General features: G+C 43.0%; 1 protein-coding gene across 1 annotated transcript; it reads right to left on the reverse strand.

Moving 5' to 3' along the window:
* Nucleotides 1-11,718: 11,718 nt before the first annotated feature.
* Nucleotides 11,719-16,423, reverse strand: LOC114499591 (retinol dehydrogenase 14). The gene is made up of 2 exons (XM_028515899.2): nucleotides 15,956-16,423; nucleotides 11,719-12,736 (listed from the first exon to the last, which is right to left on the reverse strand). The coding sequence occupies exons 1-2, from the start codon at nucleotides 16,334-16,336 to the stop codon at nucleotides 12,119-12,121; spliced, it is 999 nt and encodes a 332-aa protein (XP_028371700.1). The 5' UTR covers nucleotides 16,337-16,423; the 3' UTR covers nucleotides 11,719-12,118.
* Nucleotides 16,424-17,971: the final 1,548 nt, after the last annotated feature.

Here is a 17,971-nt window from a genome sequence, read left to right on the forward strand (position 1 = left end):
GATCGGCTTTTCTCACTGTGGATGTAAGGTTCCTCCATGTCTTCCAATGGCCTGATAGCTCATTTTTTTTTAATCCCTGAATAATTATTGTTGGATTTACCAGTTTACTTATTCATTCATATACTGAAGTACATGTTGGTTGCTTCCAAGTTTTGGCGCTTATCAATAGAGATGCTATAAACATTTGTGTGCAATTTTATGCATAGACTTATATTTTCAGTGTTTACCTTTTTAATATTCTTGTTTAGAGTTAAGCTTGTTGAAGTTGTGGATTACTGATTTTCATCAGCTCTAAAAAAGCGTCTTTCATTATCTCTTCAAACATTGACTCGGCCCCTATTCTCTCCTTCTTTTCTTCCAATAATTCCAATAAAAACATATTATATAAAATGTTATATTTTTATTCTACCTGCCACCATTCTTAGCCTCTCTCCTAAAATTTCCATCTTTATGTCTCCCTTTGCAGCATTCTTGTTGATGTTTTCTGCTCCTTCCCTTTAGTCTACTTCCTCTCTCTTCTGTTGTGTTCCATCTGCAGCCAGATCCACCCTCTGAGGTTTGCATTCGTTACAGTAGCTTTCATTTCTAGCAGTTATATATTGTTCTGAAAGTTGTCACTTTTACCGATTTTTTTTCTCTCTGCTGAAATTTTCTAGCTCAATAAAAAACATTTTTTATTGATTTTAGAGAGAGAAAAGGAGGGGAGAGGGAGAGAGAGAGGAAGCAATATTGATGTAAGGGAGAAACATCCATTGGCTGCCTCACCCTTACCAGGAATCAAACCCACAACCTAGGTTTGTGCCCTGACTGGGAATGGAACCCGTGACCTTTAGGTGCACTGGATGATGCTCCAACCAACTGAACCACATCAGCCAGGGCTCAAGCTCATTTTTATTTTCTTAAACACACTAAGCATAGGTATTCTCTCATCTGTTTCTGATGATTCCTAAATGTGAAATTTTGGGACCAGTGCTGCTGGTTGTCATTCCTGGTACCTATACTTGTACCTTACTGCTTGTCACTGCCCCTGACAAAATTATTTACAGAGGTTTCCCAAGCCCTTTCATGGGACAACCTTTCTCTCAAGAGGATTTGGGTGTTCTGTTTGCTCATTTGTTTTTGCTGCTGGTCATCTAGGGTATTACTAGTCCCTAATGATTTTAGACCAAATTGATGACTTGAGTTTTCTTAGATTGCTCTGGCGAAGTCAGTTTGCACTTCTACATGGGGACCAGGGCTTCATTTGTAGCCTTCCAGGGACAGGTTTCTTCCTTTTTTTTTTTCAAATAGGACAATTCTGAGGTTTAATCAGGAAATTTTACATACGAAGCCTTCACTGGACTCATTAAGCCCTTCCTTTCTAGAACTCTCTCTCTTTTTAATATTTTCATTTTTATTGCATTTTTCCCATTAGCATTTATCTTCCTTATATCCTCTTTCACCTTCACCCACCCTCCTCCCCTCTGCAATCACCACCCTGTTGTCCATGAGTGTGAGTCATTTTTTCTTTTTTGCTCGATCCCTCCACCTCCATGCCCCCCCGAGCTGTCAGCCTGCTCTCTCTGAGTCTGTCTTTGTTTTGTTAGTTCAGTTTGTTCATCAGATTCCACCTATGAGTGAAATCGTATGGATGTTCCCTCTTCTGCTCAGTGTTGAGACAGCTCCCCTATTCCGTGGGGCAGCTGGGAGTATAATAACACCATTAATCCTTGCTCACCCTTACCTTGATCGTGTAGTCATCCAGAATTGCAGCGTAAGTGAATTTCAGTGTCCGTCATACCCCAGATTTTACCCCAGATTCTGTGCAGACTTTCACTTCTACTCTCCTTCAGGCTGTAGGCAGTCAAAACAGAAGTTCACGTTCATCATTGCCTCTTCTAGGGCGACAAATGTCCTCCAGGCAAAAGTCATTTTGTCTTTTCCCTTTTAAGAATCTTACCTTCACATTTACTTGATTTTGATCTAAGAATTTTTTCACCATTTGGTCAGTACTTTGCTGTTTTTAAGAAATATATATATATATATATATATATATATATTTATTTATTTATTTTCATCAGAATTGTTAATTGCCCTAAAATAAGATTGGTCCAAGTAACCTAGCCTGTCATTTCCTGAAGCCAAAGTCCCTGAAATAATTCTTGTGAAAAAGAAATGTAAAAAAAATCTCTTCTCTGTCACCACTCACTGTGTTCAGAAAATTTTACACGAAATAATATTGATATGTCAAGTGTGTTATCAGTTGCATAGTAGGAAAACTATTCTAAGAATCTTTAATTAGTGGGTTTTCACTAATAGGATATGTGTAATGTCTGAATTCTTAGCAGATGTTGAAGACTTAAAACTGTTGTATTTCAAAAGAAATAGGCATTTGCTATAAAGTACAGTAATATGGTTCTTTTGATCATTGTATTATGATTTAACTCAGACATCTTTATTGTTTGTGCAATTTCTCCAAACCCATGAAATGTGATATATATCCTTCTGGCATGAAACCAGCACTCTGGATTGGGTACTGGGTTATTTAACTATCCTGATAAATAATTTACACTTGGGGATATTATGCAGAAACCTTTTCAATTAACCTGTGTTGACAGAGAAGCTAAATATAGAAGTCAATGAAAAAAAATTAACACATTCTTGACCTATTGCACAGAAAAGAATTCTTCCTTAAAATATTATTACTCTACAAAATAAATATGTTAAAGGGAAAGATTGAAAATAATAATGATTATAAATATAAGAATTAAATGTCAACTTTTATTTTTATTTTAGGGACATTTTTAACTTTTGCTATGCACATTATTTTAGTTCACTTAAAGAAGTGTCTACGTGTCCAGAGGGTCTCAAATCTGAAAAATTTTGGTTCAAATCCTGATCTCATTAGGCAAGTCATTTAGGCTTTCTTTCTTTTTTCTTTAAAATCTTCTATTTATTTATTTACTTTTAGAGGGGACGGGGGAGAAAGAGAGAGAACGAAAAATCAATGTGTGGTTGCCCCCCATGCATCCCCAGTGGGAACCTGGCCTGCAACCCAGGCATGTGCCCTGATCGGGAATTGAACCGGCAGCCCCTTGACTCTCAGGCTGGCACTCAATCCACTGAGCTACACCAGCCGGAGCTTATTTAAGTTTTCTAAAGATCACTTCCCCTAGCTGTAAATTAAAAATAAGAATATTTTGAAGTATTGTTACAAGAACTAGAGATAATATACATTAAATATTTCACATAAAAAGTAGTTATTAGTTTATTCTAGAAAGAAATTTCTCTGGTGAGTTTAATTAAATCTCCTAATTTGTTCTATTAATTGATGCCCTGTGGTCTTAGGGATTTGCACTACTGTGGCATTATTTTAAGAAGAAAATAAGCCCTTTTAGTCTTTTTCATACATATGTACTTATTTGAAAATTAAGTAGGGGGCGCTGTAAATGCGTACAGACTACAGCAGAATTAATTGCATTGGTTTTAGCAAATGATATCTAGTTAATGGAAGGCAGACTGCTTACTGAAGTCCACAGGAATCTGCAGAGCAAACAGTGGAAGGCAGTAATCAATAACTTGACAGTGCCGAATAGAAGCTTCCAGGGGAACCTGTGGCCAGATTAAAATCTTTTAGTCTGTGAGCTTTCTTTTTAGCTTCCCTCATACTAATTCCAACTTACCACTGATAATAGTTGTCAAAAATGATGGCACACTTACCCAAGGCTTTCATATGTATCATTGCCTGAGAGTGTGAATATTTACCATACTTACCATTTTGAACACGAGTGTGCAAGAAAATTCAGCATTACTGAATTCACAAGCCAGAAGGGCCCTCTTTTCCTTGCAAAGGTTGACCACATACATTTTCGAGAGTGTAGGAAGAAACCAGTTAAATTAGCTCCAGCTACCCTGGCCATCTATAGAGTGATAGGCATGTTAGTTTTTAGCATTAATTAACTAATTAAACAATCGACCTAACATCTTGTGAGTAATTGATATACTACAGCCCTTTACCAGATGTTCGCAGGAGGCAGAGCACGTTAAAGTACTTGTCCCCGCTCTCAGCACACTGCAGTCTGGTTCTTGAAAACTCACATCTAGCCTTTGAATCCCCTCTTACCTTTACTTCTCTGATTAGACTTGCCGCAGATAAACAGAAATAAATATTCCTAGGGTAGCCAGGGTTTCGGTCATAAATGTCTTTCTAATCCATTCACACTACCCAAAGTACTTACGCAGGATTATCCATCACAAGTCATTCTACCATCTTAATCAAATTGCCTGCTGAAGGAAGCCTAGTATTTATTACATTTTTCCTAAATGGAAAACAGCTGTGATAAATTAATGCTCGCCAGAAATCTCATATTAGGAACAATCCTCAGATAGTCTTGCAACTGTCAGTCTTTCCAACTACGAATAACGTATTCCTCTACCCCAACCCGTGTCTTTGAGTGTGGCTAGTGCACTTGGCCCCTCCCACCTTCTTGTGTGGTACACTGGGCATGAAATGTTTCCCGAGCCAGACTAGCAATATGTAAACGGTAAACGTATATTTAAAACAAGAAAATGTCCGTAGGAAGGTAGCCTCGTTGGCAACAACAGAACCCATGTTTACAAGGCTGACTTCAAGAGCCTTGTCCATCCAGAGCATACATACATCTCCTGCTTCGGGGCTCACCAGATGCAGGGGTTGCTGCTAATGATGTCACCAAACATTCAACCTCAGAATTAGCTTCCTCCCCTCCGAGTCTATAATAACCAACCACGGTTCTGATTATGATTTGGCTCCCCACACGGATTTCCCCACTGGGATATACTATGTGCTACCTAAAGGAGAGAGCGTTCCCGTTCCTCTGGCGGTCTCGCGTTGTCGACTGACAATGTGAGGCTGCTACGCTGAGGCCAAGCAATGTGCTACTGTGGTTTCACCAGGGAATGCCATGCGGGTGCCCCTCTTTTGCCAGCCCCCTCCCTTTCAATGTCCCTGTGCCTTCTCTATGTGGTTTCACTGGCTCATTTGCAAGGTGGTTTTCATTTGCAAATGTATGGGTTTTCCCCCTCCCTCTGGTCAGTAACTTTGACAGTCTACTTTCTTTATAGGAAACAAAATCCATCCAGATATTTTAAGCGGCAAGGATAGAAGGTGCCTACAAAATCATGGGAAGGGCTGGGAAGGTATGATTCGTTCAAGTAACAGGAATAACTCCCAAAGTACTACAGACCTGACCGGCGAGGGGAAGCTACTACTTCTGCCAAGATGAGGAAGGGGAGGCTCCAGGGTTCCGATGATGGGTGTGTAAGTTCCACCACACAGCCCCGCAGCTACAGGTCAGGGGTCAGGAGCTGAGGCCGGACACTGAGGCCGCTGCAGCCTCCTCTCAGCGTCCACTAGGAAGTGAGTGCATGCAGAATCGCAGGGGCAATCCCAGTGGCTTCTTATCATTAAAACACAAAACAAAATTAAACAAACAAACAAGCAAAAAACAACTCTAGATTCACAAGCTTTCTCTCCAGCCTAAAATAGCCAGAAACAGTAGGGAAAAGTTCCCCTTTTCAATTCTCCCTTTAACATCTCACTGTAGGGGCATCTCTTTGTTGAAAGTTCATTTTCATCCAGAACATAGGTAATATTTGGTTGTTGTTGTTTGTTTGTTTATTGGTTTAAATTCTCCAGCCTACGAGAGATAAAAGGGTTCCTCTAGTGGTAGGTAGGGGGAAAAAACAAACTGAATGCCAGTCAACCGTATCCTTCAGGTTCTATCTGTCTTATGCTCCTATGAACTCCACGTAAGTTATATTGAAGGTATCCTATCTTACACATAACGACCGTTCTCCTGGAATCTTTCAGTGCATGTGTGTGCACGTGTGGATAGGATCACAACCGTGCACTGGAGTTAACTGTTCGTTAGATGTACTCAGTCAGTGCGATGCACTGTGGGAGATCCTGAATGGTCGTACCCAAGGAGGCTATGACCATGAGTAAGTGCATACCGAGTATACCATTGACATCTCATTATCATACACAGTATGAAGAAACAGCAAGACAAATTCCTTCTGATAAGAAGGGCACACTTGTTTGACTTCTTATATTCATATTTATTTCACCAACTCTGCTAATACTTTTCTAATTTAAGTACAGTCACTTTTTTGTAGCTTCAATTATGTCTTTCAAAATATTGAAATATAGTGATCCTGTTTTCCAGTTCATAGCAACCTCTAGAATAAAAATGTGCTTTTAGAGAAAAATAAAAAAAAATATATGCATTGTAGCCTTCTCCACCCTCCGCCAACAGACCCCAGCAAGTTGACTTTTGCAACACCCCCACCTTCATTTATCTATAGGATGGCTCTTGATAGCTTGTGTGAGCTTTTTAAAGTTCAGCCAAGCCAGCTGCATGATCCACACAAAGACAATAGCTCCCACACACGGGGCTACATGGATTAAAGAACCCGATCCATCAGTAAATCTGCCAGATGGCAGTGGAAGAAAGCTTGTAACTCTCTCACTTTCATTTCAACAGCAGCAAACAATGTTCAATGTTTAAAATAAACTCTTCCAGATGAGCTAAAGATAAACTCTGAGGTGGGTGGACTTGCTTGCTGGGCTGCAGCTCAGAAGTGTTTGATTACATTAACACAAAACCCCTGGGCAGAGCCCGCTTCTGTCAACAGAATGCTTAGACTGGAACACCTACTACATGAAGCCATTTCCTGTGCTTTCATGGGCTGGTGGCAGAAACTAGCCTTGCTTTTTGCATAAACTAATAATGATTACATATTTCTCTGTGCCCAGCCTTTCCTCAGTGTGTACAGCTTTAAGATATACCTAAAATGCCAGTGCTGTATGTAGGTCTGCACAGATAAAAACCTTTTGAATATATTTGCAACTTAAGCTTCCATTTACTCATTCATCCTACTGTTCACTTTACTGTTCTCATTGTAGCAAGAAAGGTGACATTAGTATTTAGAACCATTTTGCTAATAACTGGATAACTATTCAGATTTATTTGGGTAGGAAGAAAAAAAGGAAAGAAAAAAAGGAAAGAAAAGAAAAGAAGTTAGGAACATTTTTGTTGTTGCTGTTTTTTTAGTAGATTTTCAAGACTGCAACTAGACCAGGCTATAATGCATCATATTTAGAAGTAGCATGGCAACTTCTAAAGATAAAATCACGCACAGAAAAAGAATCCTATTAAATATTTAGGAACTTGCCTATTTAACACAACGAGTAGATACTTTAAGTGATGGAGAGAAGCAAACACAGGGCTGATGATGAAAATGAATTTGAGGCTGCAAAGACACTCAGGAACTAACATATCAACAAATAATTAAGTATATTAGGTTGTTTTGAAAAATAGAACATCCCAAATTTAGATTAGAAGTCTTTGGGAAAACGCGATTCATTACATGGAACACGGTGATTGCCAATTCCTCCAAACTGAAACGGTTCTGGTATGTCAGTGCTATGGCTCTGTTTTGTACAACAGAAGCCTTCCTATTTGCGATCAGTTGGTTACACGAAGAGACTGAGTAAAGAACTTCATACAGATGAATTATATGCACCTCAAAATTATTAGTTAAACTTAAAACATATGACATATCCATTCATCCCCCCTATCTTTTGATATAAAGTTAAGGGCTTATCTGTCTTTCTCCGTGTGAGTTCACTTGGAATTCCATTTTCTCGTAGAGTGCTCACTGAAATAGTAGAGTCTACGACTCCCAGCTTTTGTGTCTTTATAATGCAGTCAACGTTTAAAGTCCCTTGCAAAGCACTAAATATAGACCCTTTTAGATGTTTATACTATCTATTTTTAGCATTTGACAGTTGTTTTGAAATTTGAATCAACAGTAAGTTTCTAGTGATTTGCTTTCACTTAGTTTTTTACAAAGCACTCAGCTTGCTTTTCACGGAAATTGTCTTTCTCTTTGTACTCATCAGTTATTGGTTTGCGTTATGATTAGTTAACTGCTATTATACATGACAACAGGCACAGCTGACATACACACGGGATTGGCTGGGTGTTCTCAGTTGCCTCCTGCGTCCCAGAGCCTGGGATAAGGCCTAGGCATTCAATAAATACAGGTTTGGGGCAGAAAGGTTGGCTTACAGTTGTTCCTATGGAAAATAATACAATAAGTAACAACAGCACCCGAGTAGACTGTTTTGCACACTCTCCACGGTAGACCTACTTTTACCTCACTGTGTATTTGTGAAATGACGAATGAATGGTGCGTAACTCACTCTTCCTATGTATATAACAGACCAGGTGGGAGCGGAAGTGCCAGGGGTGGACTAGAGGGGATGCTGAGAGCCTAGAGCACTCGTATGCTATGGGCCTCCGCCAGTATGTTTTACAAAAAAAAAAAAAAAAAAAAGGGAGAATAGGTTGTCACAGCAAGTCTGTTACATAATGGTTGGTTGAGCGCTTCTCCTGCGCTTTGATTCAACACCTAACTTAGCGAAAATTCTTCCACCTGCATAGACTTAGCTTTCCACCTCCCTTTCCCTTAGGAATACCCTACCTTCCACCATGCTACCCTGTAGCTCATTTAACTCCCCATTGCCCAGAGGTTCGTGAAACATCTGACGCAGCCTGTGGGGGCCAAGCTCCCGAAGGGGGATTAGTAACGTGTTCTTTCTTCGGTGTTGCTTAGAACAGTTGGAATCAATTAAATATTCAAATATTGGTTCTCTCAGATCTCTAGCCAGGCCCCGCAAGTTTGTGGAGGGGGGAGGGAGTTCAAGGCAGATCACTGCTACTCCTCACACCAAACTCTATAGCTGGAGATTTAACTCCAGCAAGTAGACGGGATGAGCAATGGTCGGGGGAACAGCAGGAGCCGTACTCAGGAGCAGGAGTGACAGTGTACGTGAGAACGGCTGCCATGCCCAGGGTCTTCAAGACAAAGAAGTAAGCACCTCACTGGCATAAGTACGCCAGTGTGGCCTGCGTGAGCTAACGCTGGTTTTTACGTGTGTAAAGGATCGTAAAAAGAATTTGTAACACAGACTGTACTTGGCCTAATAACTCTAAATGTTTACACTCTGGCCTTTTGCAAAATTTGCTGGCTCTTGGTTTACTTTCGTTTCGATCATAGGTGCTAATATAAATATTAATAACTACTACTCCTATTAATAGTAATAATGAGGTGCGTGGGGGAAGGAGAAACTGATGAGGACCCACACGGGCCAGACAACTTGCTACATGCTTTGCAGGTCAGGGGTGTGCAACCTTTTGGTGTCTCTGGGCCACACCGGAAGGAGAAGAGTTGTCTTGGGCCACACATTAAATACACAAACACTAATGCAAACAAAAATCATCTCTTATTTTAAGTAAATTTACAATTTTGTGTTGGGCTGCCTTCATAGCCACCCTGGGCCCCATGTGGCCCGCTGGCTGCGGGTTGGACATCCCTTTACATACTTTACCAATTCATTCACTGAGCAATGCTCTGAAGGAGGCACTCATAATGTCAATGATAGAGCAGAGAGGACAAGCTCAGAGAGGTTAAGTAATTAATTGTCCAGTGTCACGGGGAGCGGGAAAATTAAGTAGTGGAGCTGTTCATCAAACCCAGCCAACATGGTGGTGTGTTTAAGTAGTGAAATTGCTTTTCCAATGAAATGCTATTTAGAATCTCACTGTGTAAAACAGTTTACTCTGAGTAAAGTTGATGCAGAAGACCTAGCAATCTCAGCCCTTTTCAGAAAAAAAAAAACTGTTTGGAATGGAAATCAGTATTTCAAAAGATGGAGCTCATAACTAACATGAAAACGGGTTTCCAACACAATTATCCCATTATCTGGCACATTACACACCTCCCTCTAACAGTATTTTCCTAAGGTCAAAGGAAGTACCAAAGTAACAGAATAACTTTTTACTTATTCCTGTGCCCAGTGAAACGATTACAAAGTCAGTCAGCAGAAGGGAGAAAGAAGAGAACAGCACAAGTTTAAATAATCCTCAGAATCTAAGCAGTCATACTATAGCTATTAGTCCTCGATTCCATCAAACACTGGGTGGGAAGGACATCTTCCAAATGGCAGCTCATTTTACCCTAATCGTTGGTGTTTCCAGATGAGTCTCTAGTTTTCCATCATGATAAATTAATATATCCTATTTTATTACGGTGCCACAAACAAGAACTCTGAAAGGCTCCACTCTTACAAAAGGCCCAAACCCCCTGAAAAGCATCAGGTATCAAAATGCAGCCAGAAAAGATGGTATTAAAAGAAAAGAAAGGGGGGGCTCCTTTTTAATGAAGCCGAGGTGTAGGACAGATTTATTAGCTCCCATTTTTCCAAGTTGCATTCTGGTGTATTTCCTGCCCAGATTTCTAGGCTCAGCAGATCTCTTTGTAGGATTATTTCTTAAAAATACATTTCAAAGGACAGGAGGTGGCTATCCACACTACACCTGCAAAGACACACCTGTGATGATACACACACAAAGTGTTCCTCATATTCACAACCTAAGTGCTAACAGAAAACAGACCTTCTGTATGATCTGCCAAGTTTCCGCCGTTCTCGAAGAGAGCTGACACTGGTAACCAGATTGTATAAAATGTCTTGAAAATAATGACCAATCAGAGATGACCCCTGACCACAGGGGTCACTAAATCCAGTGTGGTTCAGTGTGTCCTTTACTGTCACCATTCCTTCTTCCAGTATCGACACACGGTTAAGATGAATCACTAAAATAATTATTTTTGATGCTGTAACAGATGCCTACCACTTTCCTATGTAGACTCTCCTTTGATGTACAGCGTTGGTGCCTTATTTTTTACTCAAGCATCATTATCAAGTGTTTATTGTGTCAGGTATTATCCTCGATTCTTAAGGAAGGAAACTAATAATAAAAGCGTTCCTTGGAAAACTCCTACTCCAATTGTCTAATTGGATTTGTGAGCAAATAATTAGTGCACCCAACCTCTACGAAAGCTGCCTCAAGATCAGTGGAAATGGAGGAGGAAGAGAGCTGGTGCAGCCTGCAGGGAGACAGGAACACGGCTGAGGGCACGGTGCAGAGTACGCAGTATTCCCAGCGAAGAGGAGAAGGCGGTGTGAGGCTGAAGGAACAATGCAAGGAAAGGCCAAGAGGAGAGTGTTCGACCAGTCTGCACTGCGGGCTGGATTATGTGCAATGGAGTCACTAGAGACGGGCTGTCCAAGACATTAGTTACTCGCTAGGTGCATGTGCCTCCTTAAATTTAAGATTAGAAATTCAGTTCTCAGTCATCTCTCAAGTACTCAGTAACCACATGCCTCAAGTCTCCCATGATGGACAGTGCGGGGAATTATTTCCGTCATCGTCAAGTCCTAGTGGACAGCCCTGAGTGTAGTTCATGGGGAATCTAAAATGTATTTCAAAGAGTTTGAACTTGAAGTAAAAATGGTTTATACACTTCAGGAGTATCCTGGGGTTCTCCATCTTGGCCGCATTGCTCTGACCTGGTTTATGAATCCAGCTTCTGCATCTAAGTTTTTTTTTTTTAAAGAATTCTACAGCTTAAAAACAAAACAAAACTGGAAACTCACTGTTGTGGGTTACTGGGAACCAGCACAGGTTTTTGAGCAGGTAAATAACACTGCGACACAGACTTGGGTTTTAGAAATATTACCTCTTAAAGCAGCAAGTAGGATACGGGAGAAGACACCTGGTGTCAAAACCAGGGGATGCCACTGAGATGGTGAAGGACTAGTTTCAGTGAAGCTTCTAAAGAAACAGACAATTAAGAATTTGCATCAATAAATTTATTCCAAGAATTATACACATATACCAGGCACTTTATTTCCACACAAAACCCAGTAGTGCAACAAAAATATTTAACACTTTGGCCATGAAACTCAAAAACTTCTCACAGTATCTATGTTAAGTGAGTTCTTTTAATATTTGTAATCCATGCTTGTTCAATTATAATTTTTAAAATATATTGTTCATTATTCATCATATATTCATACATCTTTTCTGAAATTTGTTTTCATAACTTCCAATTATCCCTAATGTACCCCTTAGCAGTACTATTGTAAAACCAAAGTTACATTTTCAAGTATCAACTGGTCAAGCCCCACTATTTCTGATTACAGCTTAAGTGACATTCATTTTTTTCCAGTGGCTCGCACTTTCCGTTCCTACTTTAATATGCCAACCATTACTTCACTGACATCCCAGAGTTTTCGGGCAACAGACTCGTCCATGGCTTTAGGCAGTAGTTCCTCCTCTTTACAATCCCCAAAGTACTTTCCCGACACGCCTTCTACCTCAGGTGAGGAGGCTAAATAAATCGAGGTCTGGGCCCCTTCTTCTGGAGTTTTGAAGAAAGCCCAAGACACCAAGTTGAAGAGCGGTCTGACCAGCAGTGGAATGTGGACGTGCCTCCCGAGGTTAGTCCGCACGATGCCGGGGTGCAGGGCATTGACGGTGACCTGCGTGCCTTCCAAGCGGCGGGCCAGCTCCCTGGTGAAGAGGATGTTAGCCAGCTTGCTCCGACTGTAACAGAAGCTTTTATTGTAGCTTTGCTCACTGTTCAGGTCTTCAAAGTTGATGTCTCCGTATTTATACAGTTTGGAAGAAACCACCACAATCCTGCTGGGAGCTGAACTTTTAAGGAGTCCAAGGAGAAGGTTCGTGAGCAGAAAGTGACCCAGATGGTTCACTGCAAACTGCATCTCGAACCCGTCTTCGGTCTTCGTGTAAGGGCACTGGAAGATCCCCGCGTTGTTGATCAAGACGTCCAGTCTAGGCTCTTCCTTTCAAGGTCAAAAAGAGAAGAGCAAAATTATGAACACCGGCCCTAAGTATCCTCATTTTAAAATAAAAATCTTTTAAAATTCTTACAGACTACTAAAATTCTATAAAACATCTCCATGAGTTTTCAGTGGACAGAGGAAAGCAGAAGACCTGGATGCTTAATCGGGGCCTGGCTTGGTGCTTTCCAGGTGTTCTCTGATCTACCGTCAGCAGCTCCCAAGCAAACAGCAGCACTGAAGTTCTGCGATTCGCCCACTGTCACAGGGTTCCCAAGCTCCTGGGCTCTTCAGTAGTAAGCCAGCTTGTTTGTCTACCTGGGATTTTCAAACCACAGCTGGAGCATCAGTGTGAGCCAGAAAGCGAGAATGCGGCAGCAGACAGACCAGCGCTGTGTATTCCCAGAGCTACCGGTACCAACGTCGGGGGCAAGTCCGGATGGCTTTCTTTTGCACTTTTTCTAAGGGTAAAATGGTCCTGTGGGGATGGAGCAACCTAAGTTGCTCCCTTAAAATTGGGACGAGCAATAGATTGGGTTGCAAATTAAGGCCATGAGACATCATGAATCAATCAAAGAAATACTTTAAAAAATTGTGTTTCTGATATAAAAATATCAGAAACAATGTAATCAGTCTACTCAGGCTCACAATAACAGCCAAGGGGATTCACAGGAGATAGGACCAGCAAATGTCTTAACTCTACTATGACTAGAAGTCACAGTTTTTCTTCCCTGTATGAAATCTGCCTCTTTCAGGCTTTGAGGGGTCCCCAACTTAGAAGATCTGTATAGTCAGTACTTCCCCCTTTGACCGGATCCTGCTACATCTTTCCAGATTAAAGTCCTAAAATTTAGATTGTGCTTAAAGGGAAGTCTTTTCATTCTATGATTCATATAGGTTGGTCTTCCCCAGCCCCTTTCTGGCTCCTCTCTTGTCTCTTTTGATGGGCAGAGAAAAATAAATGTACAACATGTTCCAGGTGTAAAGACAGAGTGATGAATCCACGATGAAATTAATTTGAGGTCAAATTTCAAATTTCACTGGCCCTTTTGCCAAGTGCAAGTGAAAAGAAAAATGTGTTAAATTTCACAACTGTATCAAAGCCTACCCGTCAAAGGATTAACTATTTCTCATTCTGTCTTCTAAGCACCTTCAGCTTTTCCAACAGTCAGCTTCAAAAAGAAGGCAAAAGTTCACCCGTGGGGGAAAGAAAGGAGTGTTCTTTGTCAGTAATCCTTTGGAAGAGTTTCCTGTATTAATCATTTCTGAGCCATCATTCTTTGCTGGGCTTGTGTTATTTTAAGACTTTATCATCTACTATTTTTTTTTAAATTCTAGGAGATAAATGACATAAATGCCAAGAATACCAACCTGTGGGAAATTTACATTTCCATTTCATTTTTAAAAAATTTTGGTTATGGTCACCAAACTTGAGAGCCAGGAAGGAACTTAATACTTAGAAACAAGGACAAATTAGTTATCTCTTTATCTCCTAATATTAATTGGTTCTGGCCTAAGTGACCCAAGTCATAAAATACATCTATCAAAAATGAGAAGTATATCTAGCCGCATCTACCTTTTAATGAAAAATAGGAAGACCCACTTTTAATGTTTCCAACATCTCTTATGAGTATTATTTTTAAACTGTTTTACCTAATAATGGAGTAGGCATAAAAATCCCCCCCCCCCGAATAAAAAAAACACAACTCTAAATCTGCAATAGCTCACACTGTGCACCAAGGTGCCCTAGAGAGTCACAAGGAACTCCCAGGGTGCTATGGAATATTTTCAGTTTTCAAGGGAAACAAAGGGATACACCACTCAACATCTCAAAAACTACGAGTTCCAGGTGGTTCACAGCTTTTAACAACATATTGTGCTAACTTCTCCTTGGTAATGTCACATCTTTATAAAGTTGTTTTTAGCAACTGCTGTGGTGAAGTGCACGTATAATGTTAAAAATCAATGCAGAACAAGAAACTGAGGGTGGCAGCGTCCCATCGGATTCCAAAGTCAGAACTGACAGGTACACGTTTCTTACATTAACTATGGCTACTGAGGAATGAAATAAACCTCTTTTTTGCTTTCATTAGGTGCTCTTATTTTTTTAAACAGCTACTAAGTTGTTATAACATCAATACTTATTAGGCTATTTAACCTAATTACTTAATATAAATAAACTGGTAGATATTTCTCTTGGTCTGAGGGCATCACGAAAAAAATTAGCAAGTTTAGGAACCTCTGCTTTGGAATCAAGACTCCCCATTTCATACAGGCATCTTTCCGACGCCAGCTAACTAAACCTCACTCGTCTGAATGCCGGCTGCAGCAAACCCACCTCGATTTCAGCGGAAGGACACCCCTCAGTGGCCTATTTACCATCTGAAAAGAAATCCTCCACCTCATTGGCCGACAGCAGGTGTAGAGGAGTTAAAAGCAAGGGCTCTGGAGACAGATCCTGAGCAATCAACTTAGCCTGCCCATGCCTTCCTTGCCTTATGTAAAATGCGGCTAACAATGCCCACTGTGAGCATTCCACGACACGAGCCAAGGACACCTTCGTTCCATTGAAAAAAAAAATAAAATATCTGAAATGCTTGGAACAGCTAGAGCAGAGAAAACCTTTCATTGATGCTAGGTACTACATATTTATTTAGTTCTGTCTTTATTTAGAGCACGTGGCTCCTGGGATTCCGAGCTCCAGTTTATTTGGAAACCAGGCCAGAGTGTGGCTAAGGATGGTGCTAATGAGTCCCCTGGTGGCAGAGAGCTAAACTTCCTATCCCAGCAAGGGGGAAAAAGGCTGTTCCAATGTCCTTGGCTAGCAACTTCCCCCAAGTGCTCTGGGCTCTCTGAAAAGAGAGGGTCCGGTGCAAATTCACTTTGGACACGGGGAAGGTGATCCAGAGACCTGGCTGATCTCCTGGGCCGTCCTCACATAACGGAAGGCAATGTTCGGACAAAGGCTTATTTTCCTCTTGGGCCTTTTTTTCTCTCAATATCCTTGGAAGACAGAAGACTGCCCAATCACTTTTTCCAGCCTGCAACTCCCAAGACGCTTCCAAATCACGTGACTGCTCCTACTCTTAACCTCAGTCATTCCCAAAAATGCACTCCCTCCCTTCGGGGCGGACGCCTGCGGGCTCAGCCCCTCGCCCGCCGGCCCCGCCCGGCCCGCCGCCGAGGCCCAGCGGGGTCTCCAGCGGGCTCCCGAGCCCGCACCTGGAGCATCTCCTGACAGAAGGCGCGCACGGAGCGCAGCGAGGCGAGGTCCAGCTCCCGGACGACGAGCTCGCCGACCCCGCCGGCGTCCGGGCCCCCGGCCGGGCAGAGGTCGCGGCGGAGCTCACCCGCCGCCTCCTCGGCCCTAGCGCGGTCCCGGCAGCCCATGATCACCCGCGCCCCCAGGCGCAGCAGCTCCGCAGCCGTGGCGCGGCCCAGGCCGCTGTTGGCGCCCGTGATCAGCACCGTCTTCCCTTGCATGAGGCCGGCGTCCCCGCCTCCGTGCAGCCGCCGGACGCTGGCGCCCACGAACCGCCGGGTTGCCAGCCACAGGGCCCCGCCCAGTGCGGCCAGTAGCGCCGCCACCGCAGCCAGGGCCATGGGGCACCCGGAAGAGGGCCCACCGCCCCCTGCGCGAGACTCTCGGAGTGCCGCGTCGCGCGGGCCTAGCTACCACCTGTCCGCCAGGACCTCTGGGGCGCGGCCTGTGGACCCCGATTGGGCGGCGTGGGGCATGCTGGGACTTGTAGTTTCCCTTTCCAGGGCCTCTGATTGGTTATGAGAGCATTTCGCCGTGGGTCAGGGCGAACCGGAGGAGACGGCTTCCCGAGGGAGTGAAGGATGAGCCCTGGTCCCAGGTTTTCTGGCAGCTGCGTCGCCCCCCCCCCCCGCAAGGACATCCCGGAGTGGCGGTGCTTTCCCAATGTGAATGCCTACTGCATACTGCGAGTTTACAAATCTCTCTCTAGGCTGGTGTGCAAATCCTACTCTTTAGGGCTGTTGGAGTGTGTTTTCTGTCCAGGGCTCCTGGGACTTGTTCACCCTCCGTTCCACGTATTTTCATCCCCTGGAGAATTGTCCCTGCCCAGCAAAACCTGAGGAAGGGCTCCTATTTCCCCGCCACATGAGGCTGAGAACTTAGCAACACGAGTCAGTTGCAGATAGGCTAGACCAGGGGTGGCCAAACTCGAGTGTCACATCAGAACCACCTGAAAGGCTTTTACAAACCAAATAAAACTCCCAGGGCCTCAGTACCAGAGTTACGAATTCAATGGGTCCCAGATGGGACCTGAGGGTTTGCAGTTTCAACAAGTTCCCAGGTGATTCCAATCTGGTTCCTGTAGAAAAAGGCGACTTCAAATGGCCTCATTTGACACTGGCAGAAATACAGTGGGAAAAGCTTGCACTTACTGTAAACACAGACTTTTGAGCAGACCGCTTCACAAGCGCCTCCCACGTCCTCCATAAGACTCTTACACGTTAAAACGGGAGGGAAAGTGATTAGTCCACTAGAACGTGCTTCAGAAACGTCAGGGCATTTTCCCCATGGAATCCTCTCCAGGGAGCGGACTGTGGCTTTAGACCAAATTATTGTTAAGTGGGCATTCATTCATCTGCTCACCCAGCCATTAGGTGCCAGCCCCCGTGCACCAGTAGAGTCACAGAGAAATAGGGTGCTTACTGTTCGGCGCACAACATTCCACTGCCCCAGCCCCCTTCCAGAATCTTCAGGGCAAGAGGAGAGACACACAAAGTATAGAGTTTGCAACAACCCCCTGCAACATTTTGATGAACTGCCCTCCACTCTACATTTGTGAAGGATCTGACATGCCACAATAGTCACAATGCAGAGAGGGAAGGGGAAGAATGCCGGAAGAAGGTTTCTTAGGAGTGCCGAGAATGAAGCGCAGAGGTGAGGAAGAGCACGGTCACTGGGGATTGGACAAAGCTTGGGAACAGAAATCAGGAGGGTGGGGTGGGGTGGGGGGCTTTATTCCTCCACCTATAATTTGAAGCTCGCTGCCACACTCCCCGAGCCTGGAACACATCTGTTTCCTCTCTCTCTTCAGTTTTCTCCATTCTCCGTCCTTCAAAGCCCACCTCGGTGCTTTTCATTTCCTGACCACTTCCAGCCCGTGTCGATATCTGCTTCAAACTCATGTGTGACCCTCGCTTGGCACCGCGAACAAACAGCTCTCTCGTGTTGGCTGAGCTCGCGCATTTGACTTCCTCTGT

Source organism: Phyllostomus discolor, chromosome 6 (assembly GCF_004126475.2).
Source record: "Phyllostomus discolor isolate MPI-MPIP mPhyDis1 chromosome 6, mPhyDis1.pri.v3, whole genome shotgun sequence".
NCBI lineage: Eukaryota > Metazoa > Chordata > Mammalia > Chiroptera > Phyllostomidae > Phyllostomus > Phyllostomus discolor.